Raw genomic sequence first — 13,291 nt, 5'->3', positions numbered from 1 at the left:
GAAAAGGTCAGTGGCGGTAATATTCGAGCTTAAAATAATAGAGAGGAGAGCGGCGTCATATTACGGGAGTGAGTATCCCCAGGGGGCATTAAATAAATCAGCAAAAATCAGCATTTGTGGACTTAAAGACGGACAAATCTCAGCGGGATCTGCTGCTGATAAATGTTTGTAAATGCGCAGGAATACAACAACATTAATTTCTGTTATCTTCTGAAAAATCCCTGCGATCTTAAATCTGTTCGCTTCAGACTGTGAGTGAAATCAAAGCATCGGTTCCTTATCCCATTTCTGAGGAGGATCTCGTCTCTGCAGCGGCCCAGCAGGACTGCAGACCTCAGATCAGTATTCAGTTCAGTCCTCGCGAAGCCTTTGATTTCATGATGGATCCCGGTTGTTCACTGCCTAATGCAAAACGAGAAAATCTCACCGGACTCCCAGTCAAAGGTCTGTCGACAGAATATGGGTCTAGAGCGAGCACATGTATCGCTGCGAGAGGGGAGAAAACGCATATTTCTAATTAATATCTCGACTTATTGCTCCGAAAGGGGAAGATTGCACATGCAGGGAGACAAAAGGCATGTCAGGAATGCTGCTCCAGACCTCGCCACTTCAATTCACTTAAACAGCTCGGTGAGTAAGTGAGTTATGACGCGCTGACAGCACCAGGTCCCTCCGTGCTGTGATTGCTGCAGACACAAACACAATATTGAAACAAAGAGGGCAATTCTTGTGCCCTGTCGAGTGAACATCAGCACATATTTGAGCCCTGATCTGGGCAGTAACTGACGGACGGACACTCCGGTCAGTTCGGCCTCATTGTGGAGTCACACCCCAGTCTGATCCAGACCAACAGTACGAGTCAGTGTAGTGGGTAATGACACAGAGGACGGGCCTTAAGGAGAAATTACTGCAAGTGACTGAATGACCTCAGAAGGGGAAGTGAGCAGCCTTGACATCATTATCAGGAGGCTGTTAATGACTGTGAATCGCTGCGTCGCTCAAGATGAGCATGAGAGGGACATGATTCAGACGGCAGTGCCACCTCTACTTCCTCTCTACCTTTCCTCTCCTTTTCTTTCCTCACATTTTCTCACCCCCTTTCCTCTCCTTTTCTTTCCTCACATTTTCTCACCCCCTTTCCTCTCCTTTTCTTTCCTCACATTTTCTCACCCCCTTTCCTCTCCTTTTCTTTCCTCACATTTTCTCACCCCCTTTCCTCTCCTTTTCTTTTGTTACATTTTCTTTATTTTCCTTTAATTCTTCTTCTCCTTGCCTTTCCTTTTCTTTCCTTTCCCTAATTCCTTTACTTAATTTTCCTTACCCTTCATCTCCTCCTTTCCTTTCCTCATGTACCCTCTTTTGTTTCTTTTTTTTCTCCTATCCTTTACTTACCTTTCCCCTCATCTTCTTTTTTTCCTTTTTATTTCCTTTCCTTTCCCTTTTCCTTTCCTTTCCCTCCTCTCCTTTCCTTCCCCTTTTCATTTCCTTTCTCTCCTCTCCTTTCCTTTCCCTTTTCCTTTCCTTTCTCTCCTTTCCTTTTCCTTTTCCTTTCCTTTCTCTCCTCTCCTCTTCTTTCCTTTCCTTTCCTCTCCTTTCCTTTCTCTCCTCTCCTCCCTGGTCCAGAGCAGCCACTACTGATGGGCTGACAAGTTCCCTTACTGCATCACCTGGCCCTGCAGCACCTTTGATGTATAATTCATGAAGAGGCAGCCCTCTGAACACCGGAGCTTATATGGGGGTTTTGGGGTGCTGGACATGTGTGTGTGTTTGTGTGTGTGTGTGTGTGTGTGTGTGTGTGTGTGTGTGTTCACAGGGAAGTGTCTTCCCAGTCCTCCCACCACCCTTACTAGCAAAGCGCAATACCTACTGAATGCTAAACAAACCTGTGTGTTGAATAATTGAGGATCTCAGGCCAGAGCAGGCAACGATTAGCATACAGGCCTTATGGACCCAATCTGCGCGGTGACACGACGGTCTTCCCTGGACTTTCCTCTCCGCTGCATGCTCAGATTTTTATTTTACATGCTCGAATCTTGTTGCCAGAATTGGAAGCCATGTGAAAGCAGTTTCACCAACAATAACTGTTTCAGTTTGCGCAGGCATATGCAGGAATGTGAGATTATATCATGCATGAAAAACTGTAAATATCAACACTGTGTTCATGCGGTGGCTCGCTGGTGGATGATTTATGGATGTGCAGAGACGCCTCACTGAGCAGGCCTCTGAATGATTAGACTATAAGCACTATCAATATGCATAGTTGACATGCATGTAACATATAAGACACACATGTGGCTACAAGCAGGTCCTGACAGATATTCCAAACCGTGCAGACCGTCAGAAAACACAACAACGCTGTCAGATTTAACACATGCGTGCTGAATGACTGCAGGAGCACCAGGTCCGCTGCTGGTCTCCTCCACACCTCCTCTCCTCTTCACGGGTCTCTCTCTCTTGGCCCTGGGCAGTAATCCCTGGCCCCCCGTGTGTGCCCATCCGCTCCCCCTGCTCTCATTAGTGCAGTGTGGGGGCCTGGGGAGCCTGCAGGCCTGGGGAGCCAGCCTGCTGCTGCTCCCCTCCCACTCTCCCTCTCTCTCTCTCTCTCTCTCTCCTCCTCGGCTGGAGTAATGAGCACATAATCAGCCTGGCTCCCTGTCAGCAGCAGCACAGCAGAGGGCCATGTGGGCTCCTGGCCCAGAGTGGGGGGTAAGGCCACAGCGGGGTGTTTCGCTCTCTATCCTCCGTGCACCAGGGTTCAGCGCGCCCGGTATTAGAGCTTCCCAGCACACATCAAATGACCCTGTATCACAGGTCAGCAGATCAAGCAGGACGACTTCCTCTTTTAGTTTACATACTGAAAGCTGCTATACTCTCAATGAACTTCCCCACCCTTTATGCCACTTTAACTTTATCTAATATTGCTATTGGAGGTGTTTGGCCTTCGCCTGAACAGAGTAGTGCAATTCTTTAGTCTCTGTTAAGTATTGATTTTAATTTGAAAAACAAGATAAAAAGACGCCCGTATATATGCTAACAACTATGTAAAACTTGTGTGCTCATTTAAAAGCATTTAAAGTGTAGCCAGCAAAAGAAGAAACCTTTCAAACTTAAAGAAAAGTCCATATTTAAGGACACATAAGTGAAAGAAAGTCATTACTGAGCAACATTTCTGCCAGAAAACTGTTTGATCCTTCACATTCTCAGACTTCTACAATGTTTCCCTCCGTATTGACTTTTTCTGCTGTAATGACGTTCAAACAGACGAAGGCCAAACAACAACAGAAGAGCACAGACACACACGGAGCCACATGAAAAGTCGCAGCGGCTGCTGAAGGACAGAACAGAAACAATTCGACAGGGGACTCAACCTCAGTCGATGTGCTTTCATTTCCTTTAAATCCAACTGCTATTATTGCGCTCATTGTTTTGACCTTTTTCTCTTATTCCTCCTCCCTACAATGAGGATTTATAGTTGGACACGTTTGCTGGATTAGTTAAAATAGGTTTACTGCAACACAACTTCAAACAGTAGCTGCTTTGTCCGGCGGAAAACAGGGTCAGCGACAGGTCAGCATTTACTCTAATAAAATATCTGTAATTGGTTTCTATTGAGACTTAAGTCAGTCCTAGATTCCCATGAGCAAACTCCGAACCCTTAACAACAAGTTCCCATTGACTGAACTCAATGAGGACTTTGTCATGTGCATCACTGCGATTATGTGATCCAGCGAATCAACCGCAAACCCAGTGAGCACGTCTGGCCGGCATAAGTAAGGTCAAGCAGCTGAGTCACAGCAGCTCTTTTTTACTGAAGAGTAGTGACAGTTGTTTTGTGCTGAACATGACTTCCTGATGCAGAAAACGCCCCGATACAATCAAACAGGTGTGATGTCAGATTAACGCTCCGGGCCTCGTGTTATCTAATGTTTTCAATCCCAGAAACACACATCCCTCAGCGAAAGCCACAAACCAAACAGGTCTGCTGAGGCCCCGCATTGTCTAACCGGAGTGAGACACCCGGATGACTACTTCACACCTGTGTGGGAAAGTTCAGGAACGCCAAGGAGGTTCAAACCTGAGAGATTTATGATGGAGTCTGAGCTGTCGTGGTAAAGACAGACATACTGTTCAGCGGTTCAGCCTGCGGGTGCTGCCGGGGTTGTTTTGGGGGAGAGAAAGACGCACATGGACGGGTGGGAATCAGAGCATTTACACGCGCACAATGAGTTCATTATTGTGAATAACTACATTATGGTGCGAGTTTCATTAATGCATTTATACAGTTTGCAGTAAACTGATTGCCCCAATACGTTTACATGATTTGTTTGATAATTAGATGAATGTCCCGTAGGAAGACGGCCAAAGGAAACAACTTATTAGTGCTACAAAATAAAGGAGGGAATGTTTGTGCTGTTCGTGTTCTCCTTCAGGAATTTACTGAGCAACAAGATGGTTAATTTGTGTGTGGGTGAAATTTCATTTTGGAATAGATTTTCTCTTTTCTCCAACTAGCAATGTCGCTCTTCTGTCGGGTTTTATTCCACTTTTCTCTGCATCAAAAAGCCTTTAGTTCTGTGTGTCTACTTACTAGATGCCCTGGTGTTGGAGAACGGGAGTCTTTTAGTCCTGCAGACCCGGGGACGTCCAAAAGAGGCCATTTCATCTGCAGGTACTGTGGGTGAGAGGAGAAGAAATGTAAGAATTATAAACCAGAAAAAACATTCGTAAGTTCAGACTGAAAGATTTAACAAACTGTATTGAAAAGCAGACATGAGACAGAAGCAAACTCAAAGGCTCTTATTTTGAAAAATAAAACCCTCATGTTTACTGTAACCGAGTCTGTGTCTTTTACAAGAGTTGTATGAATGGTGTGAAGCCCGCAGAGCTCTCCAGCAGACACCTGTACGAGACCCACATCGCTGCTGGAGTCAGACAGTGAGTTTTGGCACGGGGGGAGAGCAGGCACGGCGATGTGAACACAGCGGACTGGTGGAGGACTGTGAAATTGCCGTTTGACAAGGAAAAACAAGAGGCCAGCTGTGGGCGCCCATCGCCGAGCGGGTGGGAAGAGACAGCTGGAAGGAAGCCCCATGTACAGAGCAGCAAACTGGACGCTAACTCCTGTCTGTCCATCTCGATTCGTCTGGCCTTTTGACCCGAGGAAATAGTCCCTCCTCCTTTTCAGTTACACCATTTCTTCACACATGTATCAAAGTTATCATGAAGGTTGTGCAAGTGTTTGCTTTGACCCTTTTCTTCTCAGACTTTGCAAAGATTTTCCTGCTGCTGCGCGATGTAGTAAGAGCTGTGTACCGCAGCAGACTTTTTTTTATGATTTACTGCTCGATACGACGAGCTGAGCATGTTTTTTTTTTTCTGTCCTCCAGCAATGGAGATAGCATGAAGCCAGAGCTCGGGAAGCACGGCTCCACCATCTGGTTTATGAATCAGTTTAAATACCGGACACAGCAGCTTGTCATGCATGTGGATTCTTCTCCCTGGTGCAATTTCAAATTAATTAAAAGGGTTTTATATTATAAGTTATGTTATGCTCACACAGCCCCATGTTGTGGAGTTATTTTTTTAAGATGCCTTTTGGGTACGGAAGCGTGTTACAGCTAATAAATTCAGCCTGTAAGAGGCTGTTGCAAAATCTCAGCACGCATCCTCTGTTATCATTCTACAATGTATACTCTGCTTTGTATTTACATAGCATTGCGCTTATGAATTCCTGCGCACAAACAGTCTGACGTCCACCCAAAGCAAACACGTGATGAATGGGAAAGACAAGAAATAGCGCCTGACGCTTAAAAAATGACCGAGAGAGACAGTTAAAGAATATATGCAGAGCTTTGTCCACTATTCAGAAGTCGCAGGATAAATGATGACAAACAAGCAAAGTGGAGGAGTCATGCATTCAGGTTGTGATTTTTAAAACTTCATTCATCACTCTGGGTTTGTAAGGAGGAAGGAAGCTTGGATGGCTGTGGGTTAAAAATGGAAAAGACATTATAGCAGGAGGGGGGGAAAGGGAGAAGGGAAGGAGGGAAAAAAAACATTTTCAGGAATGAGTTTGTCGGAGCAGGCAGAGGGTATTGTTTCCTGACAGCTGGGGTCCAACAGAGCGCCGAGGCAGGGGGAAGGGGACCCTTTTTCCCTTCCAAAAGAGGGGGAAATTCTTGGAGTTGACATCAGCCCTCTTCATTTTCACTATACTGCTCAGGGCTGAATCGCAGGTTCCAACTAATGGGCCCGAGTCCATACAACTGTCAGGAGGCAGTTGCTTTTAGAGGCTGCTAGCTCCCTATTGAAACTTTACTCTGCTGTGTGCAGGGCGCCTAATGAATGCTGCTCTCCGGAGAGAAAATCCAAAACAATGCAGTTTTCTCTGTCTAATCTATGTCAATCATGAGTCCTTCCACAAATGAAACAAGCGCTATTGTGAGCGTTTGGTCTCTCCCGGCCGTGCCCACCCCGGCTCTCCCACCCGATCCGTCCCTTATTTGACAGCTTCTGCCAGGACGGAGGAACATGCCCCCGGGCGCTTTTTTTCTGAGCGCCTACTTTTCTTTTAATTGCCAGTGTGCCCTGTGGAGAAAGTGTTCACACACTCCCGGAACATCCAGCCAGGTAATGCCAGCCGCTCACTGTCACATTAGCTGCTAGCAGCACAGGGCTCGCTAACACATGAGAGGGAGAGAGAGGAGGGGTGTTTGGGTCTGCGAGCTGTTTCAGGAAACAAAAGGCGAGGAACTGTGCGCCTTGCTGCTCAGCAAAAACTTTCTCAGTTTTAGAGTGAAGACAAAAACACACAAGGGAAGTGTAAGGGAAAAGTTTGAATGAGAGCCAGCACTTAAAATGGAAGATTCAAATAGTTCTGACATGGCTTAAGTGATATTCAATGTTTTAGGAAGATTGAAACGGAAGATAACTCATATCAATGTAGCTGCAAGACATTTAGTAATGCTTTACACATGCCCTTATTTTATTGGAAACAAACACAGACATATGGCGCGGCCCATTGCAATGTCTGCTTCAGCCTGGGAGCTGGGGGCTCTGGTAAATACGCTCGGACAGAGTACTGAAAGAAACCAAAGGGAAGTTTAGCTGATCCATTTTCGCAGCTCTCTAATTGTCTTCCAGGCTTCCCTGCTGCCTCCAACACTCAGAATAGACATCAGTAGATTGTGCTACTTTTACAGGACCCAGATGCGACAAAGGTGGCAGTGATGCCGCTGAAATTTTCCAAAAAGCTGCACTGGAGCCCTTTGGTTTACTGAACACACAGAATGTAACATATGCTCTGGGGCATGTGGCCTGCCAGAGCTGGGTTCTAATTGTTACATTGCTCTCACTGAGCGCAGGAAAACACAGCCAAGAGTCTTTGTCATCTCTGAAGTGTGTGGTGCCATACTGCAGACCCACATCAGAGCACGGAGGAGAGACAGATGTCTGGACATTTGCTGTCAAACTAAGTCAAACACTCTGCCAAAGGAGGAGAAGTTTGCTGGCAACTATCTGCCGGTTTCAGGGCTGCGGTGAGAAGTCATAAAAACTGTCAATCAGGGGAAAAGTAAAGTTAAAACAACATTATAAAGAATTATTTATATAATGTGCAAAACTACAATAAGTATGTATAAAATGTCCTGCATCAGTAAAAAAGCAGACTACTTTGTGTATGTTCCTGCATGTTACGCTGAATCGATCGAAGTCGATCAGTCAGGAGCAAACAATCACACAAAGTCAAGGAACAAATAAAAGAGCGGCCGTGTGTAAAGTGGCAGCTCAGACGAGGCCTGACGCTTGTGAAATGGCTTCGCCCAACTTGTGGTGAAAAGCGGAGCAGCAGGAATGCCTCCGCGGATCGCTCCAGCAGATAATGTCAATCACCCACTGTGTGGAGAACCCCTCCCCATTGTTTTCTTTTACCCCCCAAGAGAAAACAAATGGGCCGCACAGCGTGCTGTTTGGCTGAGGTGTTAATTACCGTCCCCTGCCCATATGAACAGCAGCTTCAGACAATAGCCCTGTCAGACCCCCTGCACCACAGCCCCTCCCTGGTTTGCTCGGCTGATATCACCTGCTCATGCGGGGCCATTGACACCTCAACCTGATCTATGCACGAAACACAATTAAAGCCTGCGGGACAAAGACGATGTGATAAGCAGTCCCCGCCTTGTCTCAGAGTTTGCATTAAGGCTCTTTGTTTGCCAACATTAGAGGCAATTACACTGACAATTCTTAAGCAAACCTCTGCAGTCATTGTGCTAATTAGTGTGTAATTGATGGGGAAACGACAAGCGGCTCAGCCGGTCACAGCCACAATGCACTATTGGGCCACTGCAAATTTTTCTGAATGGGGACCATGTCCTATTATCCGGTGCACTATGAAGTAAGTAGATTAGTCAGGGAGGAAGTTATTAATTAAAGCTATCTTAGGAGGGTATGAAGTGAAAGGCACAATAAAATATTGTTTGTTTTCCTGGATTCATGACTGGGGCACCAAATGTTTCTTTCAACGGCATTTAGACGCTCGACACTTTTATCAGGCGCTACTTTTGTCCCTCTTTCACCTCCTCGCTTCATGCCACATAAAGCCCAGTCTCCTGGCTTACATTATTTTAACCCTGAGAAGCCTGTTGGTCCAGCGGTGGAGATAGCATCCTGCTAATGGCGACCACATTTGAAGTGTCCATTAGCCCATAGAGGAATGAAGTTAAGTGACTATGACAGGGGCACTCCCTCAGTTTGCCGGGCTTCTATTGTGACCTGCTTGGTCGTCCCGCACTCTTATTCACAGCCGGTAAAAAAAACTGGGTCAAAGGTCAGACATCCAGAGTGCTGTGGTTTCTATGGCAACGTGGCCTATTAAGGCCAGGCTCATTGGCCTCTTAACATGCTCTTGTACACAAAAGAACTATTAGTGCAAAGAGGGGAGAGAGGAGAGTGAAGAGGGGAGGCAGCGCAGGGGAGGTCCTAACAACACAGCGGCAAGGTTTGCCCAAGATGGTCGACACGCAGCCTGCAGCTTTGTGCGCGTTTGTATGTGGCAAACACAGAACATTAGGGAACACAAAGATGTGGGTTATTTGTTCATCCTAAGTCAGAAAAAGTGGCTTACTCTGTCGAGAAAAGTCAATGTTAAGTGCACGAATTTCCAAGATTCAACTTCCAAAAAGTCAAGGAGCAGCGCTGTCACATGACTTCCTCATGCATATTCTGCACAAGGCCAAACTAGCAAGCAAAACCTGCGTTTATTTGAAAGTCCTGGGAGTGACTTCACTGCTGTTTCAGTAATAAAGCAGCATTAACAGAACACAAGGCCAACATAAACCCCCCTTAAAGGCTTCTTTAACATTCTGTGACGGAGCTGCCACTTCAGCAGCAGTTTGCATTTCTGCAGCTCAAGCAATTATTTGTATCAGGGTTTATTTTTTTTCTTCCTTTTGCATGACACGATCCTGAGTTACTGCTTCCTGTATCCACAGCTCGAAGAGAAGCCGTCTAGGTCGCATGAAGCCGCCATTGTTCCTCCTCTGTCTCGCTGACTTTGTGCTGTGCAGCTAGAGGAAAAGTTGCTCAGTCTGGCGAAGGTTAAAGTTAGGAATATGTGAGTAATTCTGTTACGCAGCACACCAGCAGGTCATATAAAACTCACTGTATAATTAGACACACAAGAAAATAATTATGCATCTGGTGAGAGCAAGGCCATCTCATAAAGACAGAGAGGAGGGCGCGAAGCTATTCAAGTCAATTATGTGAAGTCAGTTATGTGGTTTCCCGTACCTGGGAGATCTGCTTTCAATTGTCACAGAGCGCCTCGCTTAATGTCAGCGTGATCTGATGTCAAGACGGGCTGCAACTCAAATGTCAAAGATGTCGTCCTTTTCCATGTCCTGTGGCATTGTTTGTCCAGGAACACAACTTTTTATTGTTTGGGGAGTAGCCTCGTTTCATTGAAATTCACAGCCGTAAACGTCCGTATAATTAACTCCAGAACACGAGGTGGTTAGCAGCGGTTGGCTGGATGTTTACAGTAAAGCTCGACTTAGAAATCAAGTGTGTGTGTGTGTGTCGGAACGTAGGTGTAAGTCTACGCAAATGACACACAAGTGAGAGCTGAATTTTTCATTTATGACCGAACACAAATTGACTGGAGACAGCATGGGTTACCAATATAATACAGCGTTTCCTGCCAAGGCTTTTAGGAGGCAATAATAAGTCCAGCATGCACCCCTCGCACTGAACGGGGCAAATACCACAGCTCGGTGATCACTCCAAACGCTCTGCGAAGACATAAAAATAATCTCTTTCTCTTCGTCTTCCAGATAAATATTTACCCCCGCCCTCTATGAGTAAATTTGAGCGCGTCTGCTAAAAGTGTCGTTTTTTTCTGACAGGGCACAGTGGCTGATTGTATACGAGGGTTTTTTTAAGCTTTTCTTGGCTCTTTTTTTAAACTTCCTAAAAGCAGCTGACAGTGGCAGGAGAGGCAATGAGACATCTTGAAGGCAGGACGTCAGTTTTGAAAAACTGAGGTGGGCATAAGTGGGTGTAGCGGCGAAGGCAAGCGAGGGAGGAAAAAAAGGGCCTAAATTAAACACATTTGTTTCTGCTCTCACATACCACAAGTCTTATGAAAACAGAGGGCTGATTGTGTTCTCTCTGCAAGTCCACCCCTCCTCCTCTCTCTCTCTCTCTCTCTCTTCACCACCACCCAACACCACCACCCAGCTCCACACCCCCACCCCCCTGTCCTGAGCAGCAGCACAACCCCCCTTACGCTAACACACACACACACACACAGCTGCCTGCAGATGCCTCCTATGTTTGCTCTCCGAGTGCAGGCGCAAATCTCCAGGCCCCGCAGACTTGTGGGCCCTGCCTCATCTCAGATTTTACTACCTGACATCCCTATCACCCCACTGCTAACCCCGCTCACTCCACTCTCCGGCTCCTGTCTCCGCCCTGCCCCTGCAGCTCTGCCCAAACACACACACACACATTCACACGCTGAAGGTATGCTCCGACACTTAGCCCTGTCGCGCGGACACACACAGACTGACTGCTGGAAATGAAACCCATGCCATTTGGGAGCACTTATAGAAACATTAAACAAGAGGGTGTCATCTGCATATTGGCGAACCAAGAACAATACTTATCTTGTCTTTTCTTAACTTAATCAACCAAACTACTAAAAAAAAGATGTTTCTTTGACCTGAAAATTGAGCACTATGTTCCTCTGGATCTTATTTATTAAGAAAATATTTTCAAAAGTGGTTTCAAACTTCCACAGAGTGCGACAAAGCGCACAACTTACGACCATGACATTCCCCAGGATTAGTTATGCGTATTGTCAGCGGACTGCAGGGAGGTCTGGAAAGTCGCCAGAGCATTTTTATACCTGAAACATTTGTGAAAGTCATTCTGCCTGCAATGTGCAGACTTCATTTTCATCATGCTGCGCACAGTGATATTGAGCCTTAAATCAGGAGCTTGGGATTGGTTTGGCTATAAATTCAATTCTTGTTCATATTCAGCGATCGGTTTACATGTCTGAATCTTTGTAGGGAGTTAAGTTTCCATTACGAACGTGTAGGTTTTCGGGGTCAGAGATAAAGCCTTTAGAGGAAGGCGTGGGTCATGAGGTCCCGTATACCTCTGTGAGGTTCAGCAGGTCTCGTAAAAGCAAAACAATGAAGTAGAAACGTAAGCAATGACGGCCTATTTCATGAGAGTGTCACTTTTTTGTTCTGTCAATATTCAATAAATGTTTTTCAAGGAACTAGCATTGATTTATATCTGCCTGTCCACGCTCAAAATGTCCTCCAAACATTAACCAGACCGAGAACTCAAGGCTGCACATGCTCTTTAAAACAATATATACAGCTGTTGCTATCTTTCAGTTTCAATTCTGTCTAACGAGAACGGCAAGGTGATTACGATCTGGGGCTGCTGTAAATATCAAATTCCCAGGGACAGAGTTTAGGAGGCCCCTTACAATTACACAGTTTTCAGGAATGCAGAGCACGAACCACAGCAACATGGAGCTGGAGACAAAATGCTCACGTCCCATTTTGGACGTCGATCCTAAACCACGTGACGGAGAGAGAGAGAGAGAGTTTGTAGGGGAAAAAAAGTAGGAAAGTTTATCTTTCATGAAGTTATCTGCAAGCCCCAAATCTGCCCCACAATGCAACAAACTTCATGCAAACTGCACACTTCTGCAAACAATTAGTGTTAACCCCAGAACTGTAAGCTGCTCAGAGAGAGAGAGAGGGAGAAAGAGAGGGAGAGAGAACGAAGGGGGAGTGACTGGAGAAAGAGAGGGCTGCTTGTGCACAATTACAGCAGGGATTTATGGCCTGAGAAACAATTTATAAATCACAGCGCCTGAGCTAATGTGCTCCAGATTGTTCTCCATGCAGCTGCAATTTTGGTCTGCGTGAAACAGCATAATAAACCTGGCTGGAGGACATGTTTGGGTGGTGGTGGTGGTGGAGGGGCTGCAGGGAGAGAAGTTGAGGTTGTGGGTGGTGGCTGGTGCGGGAGAGGTTGTGGGCTCGCAAAGTTTCTGAGGTGTTTCGAACAAAGAGACTTTTTTTCCCCAGCAGGATGGTGTCAGATTTCGCTGATGTAGCCCGAAGAAAGAGAGAAGAGGAGGGTTTTTGCAGAAATACAAATTCTCTAATTACACTAATTAAAGTTTTCACAGTAGCTGGACGGCAAAAGCAACAAAATCAGGACTGTAACTGAATAATTACACAAGTTTCCACTGAAACAATTAAAGTTTGAAGCCGTAAAGTTTAAACACTTTCATGGCCTCATTGCGAAACCGTGAAGCCGTATGATTCTCGACACAAGTGAAGATGAATTTCTAGGTTATAATAAGAAAAGACAAATGTTGCAAACTGATCCCTTCATTGTGGCTACAGGCTGGTGTGGACGCAGGGATCGGATGTGCTGAGGGGAAGCCTGGGCTTTTGTGGCCACTCAGCCAACTGGCCCTGAACCTTGACCTCTAACCCTTCACCCTGGGGGGCAAACAAAGCTCTGAGTGACATCTGAAACTAGACACTCTGTGGGGAGAGAGTGTCTGGACAGGACTCAAATAACCCCATTAACTCTGCAGAAAAGATTTATGGCTTTTTATTCTGCCCCTGCAAATCTCCGAGCTGAAGAGTCGCTCGGATCGGTCAAAAATAATCAAGCAATTAGAGGTGTGCGCCGAGACTCGTCTTGTTTACTCGCCAGCGTCTCCGTCTTGCACTAAGATAAGCAGAAACGTTCC

General features: G+C 46.0%; 1 protein-coding gene across 4 annotated transcripts in view; it reads right to left on the bottom strand.

Moving 5' to 3' along the window:
- The window catches only part of tcf7l1b (transcription factor 7 like 1b), a 31,253-nt gene that overhangs the window by 8,654 nt on the left and 9,308 nt on the right, over positions 1 to 13,291 (bottom strand). For all 4 annotated transcript variants that reach the window (XM_069682771.1, XM_069682773.1, XM_069682772.1 and 1 more), the window contains exon 4: positions 4,589 to 4,672. In XM_069682771.1, the coding sequence (XP_069538872.1) occupies positions 4,589 to 4,672 (84 nt within the window). The remainder of the gene's footprint in view (positions 1 to 4,588; positions 4,673 to 13,291) is intronic.

The sequence above is a fragment of the Semicossyphus pulcher genome, unplaced genomic scaffold, assembly GCF_022749685.1.
Source record: "Semicossyphus pulcher isolate SPU_LCO1_2020_fin unplaced genomic scaffold, fSemPul1.0.p SCAF_6, whole genome shotgun sequence".
NCBI classification, from domain to species: domain Eukaryota; kingdom Metazoa; phylum Chordata; class Actinopteri; order Labriformes; family Labridae; genus Semicossyphus; species Semicossyphus pulcher.
This window is presented reverse-complemented; position numbering and strand designations above follow the sequence as displayed.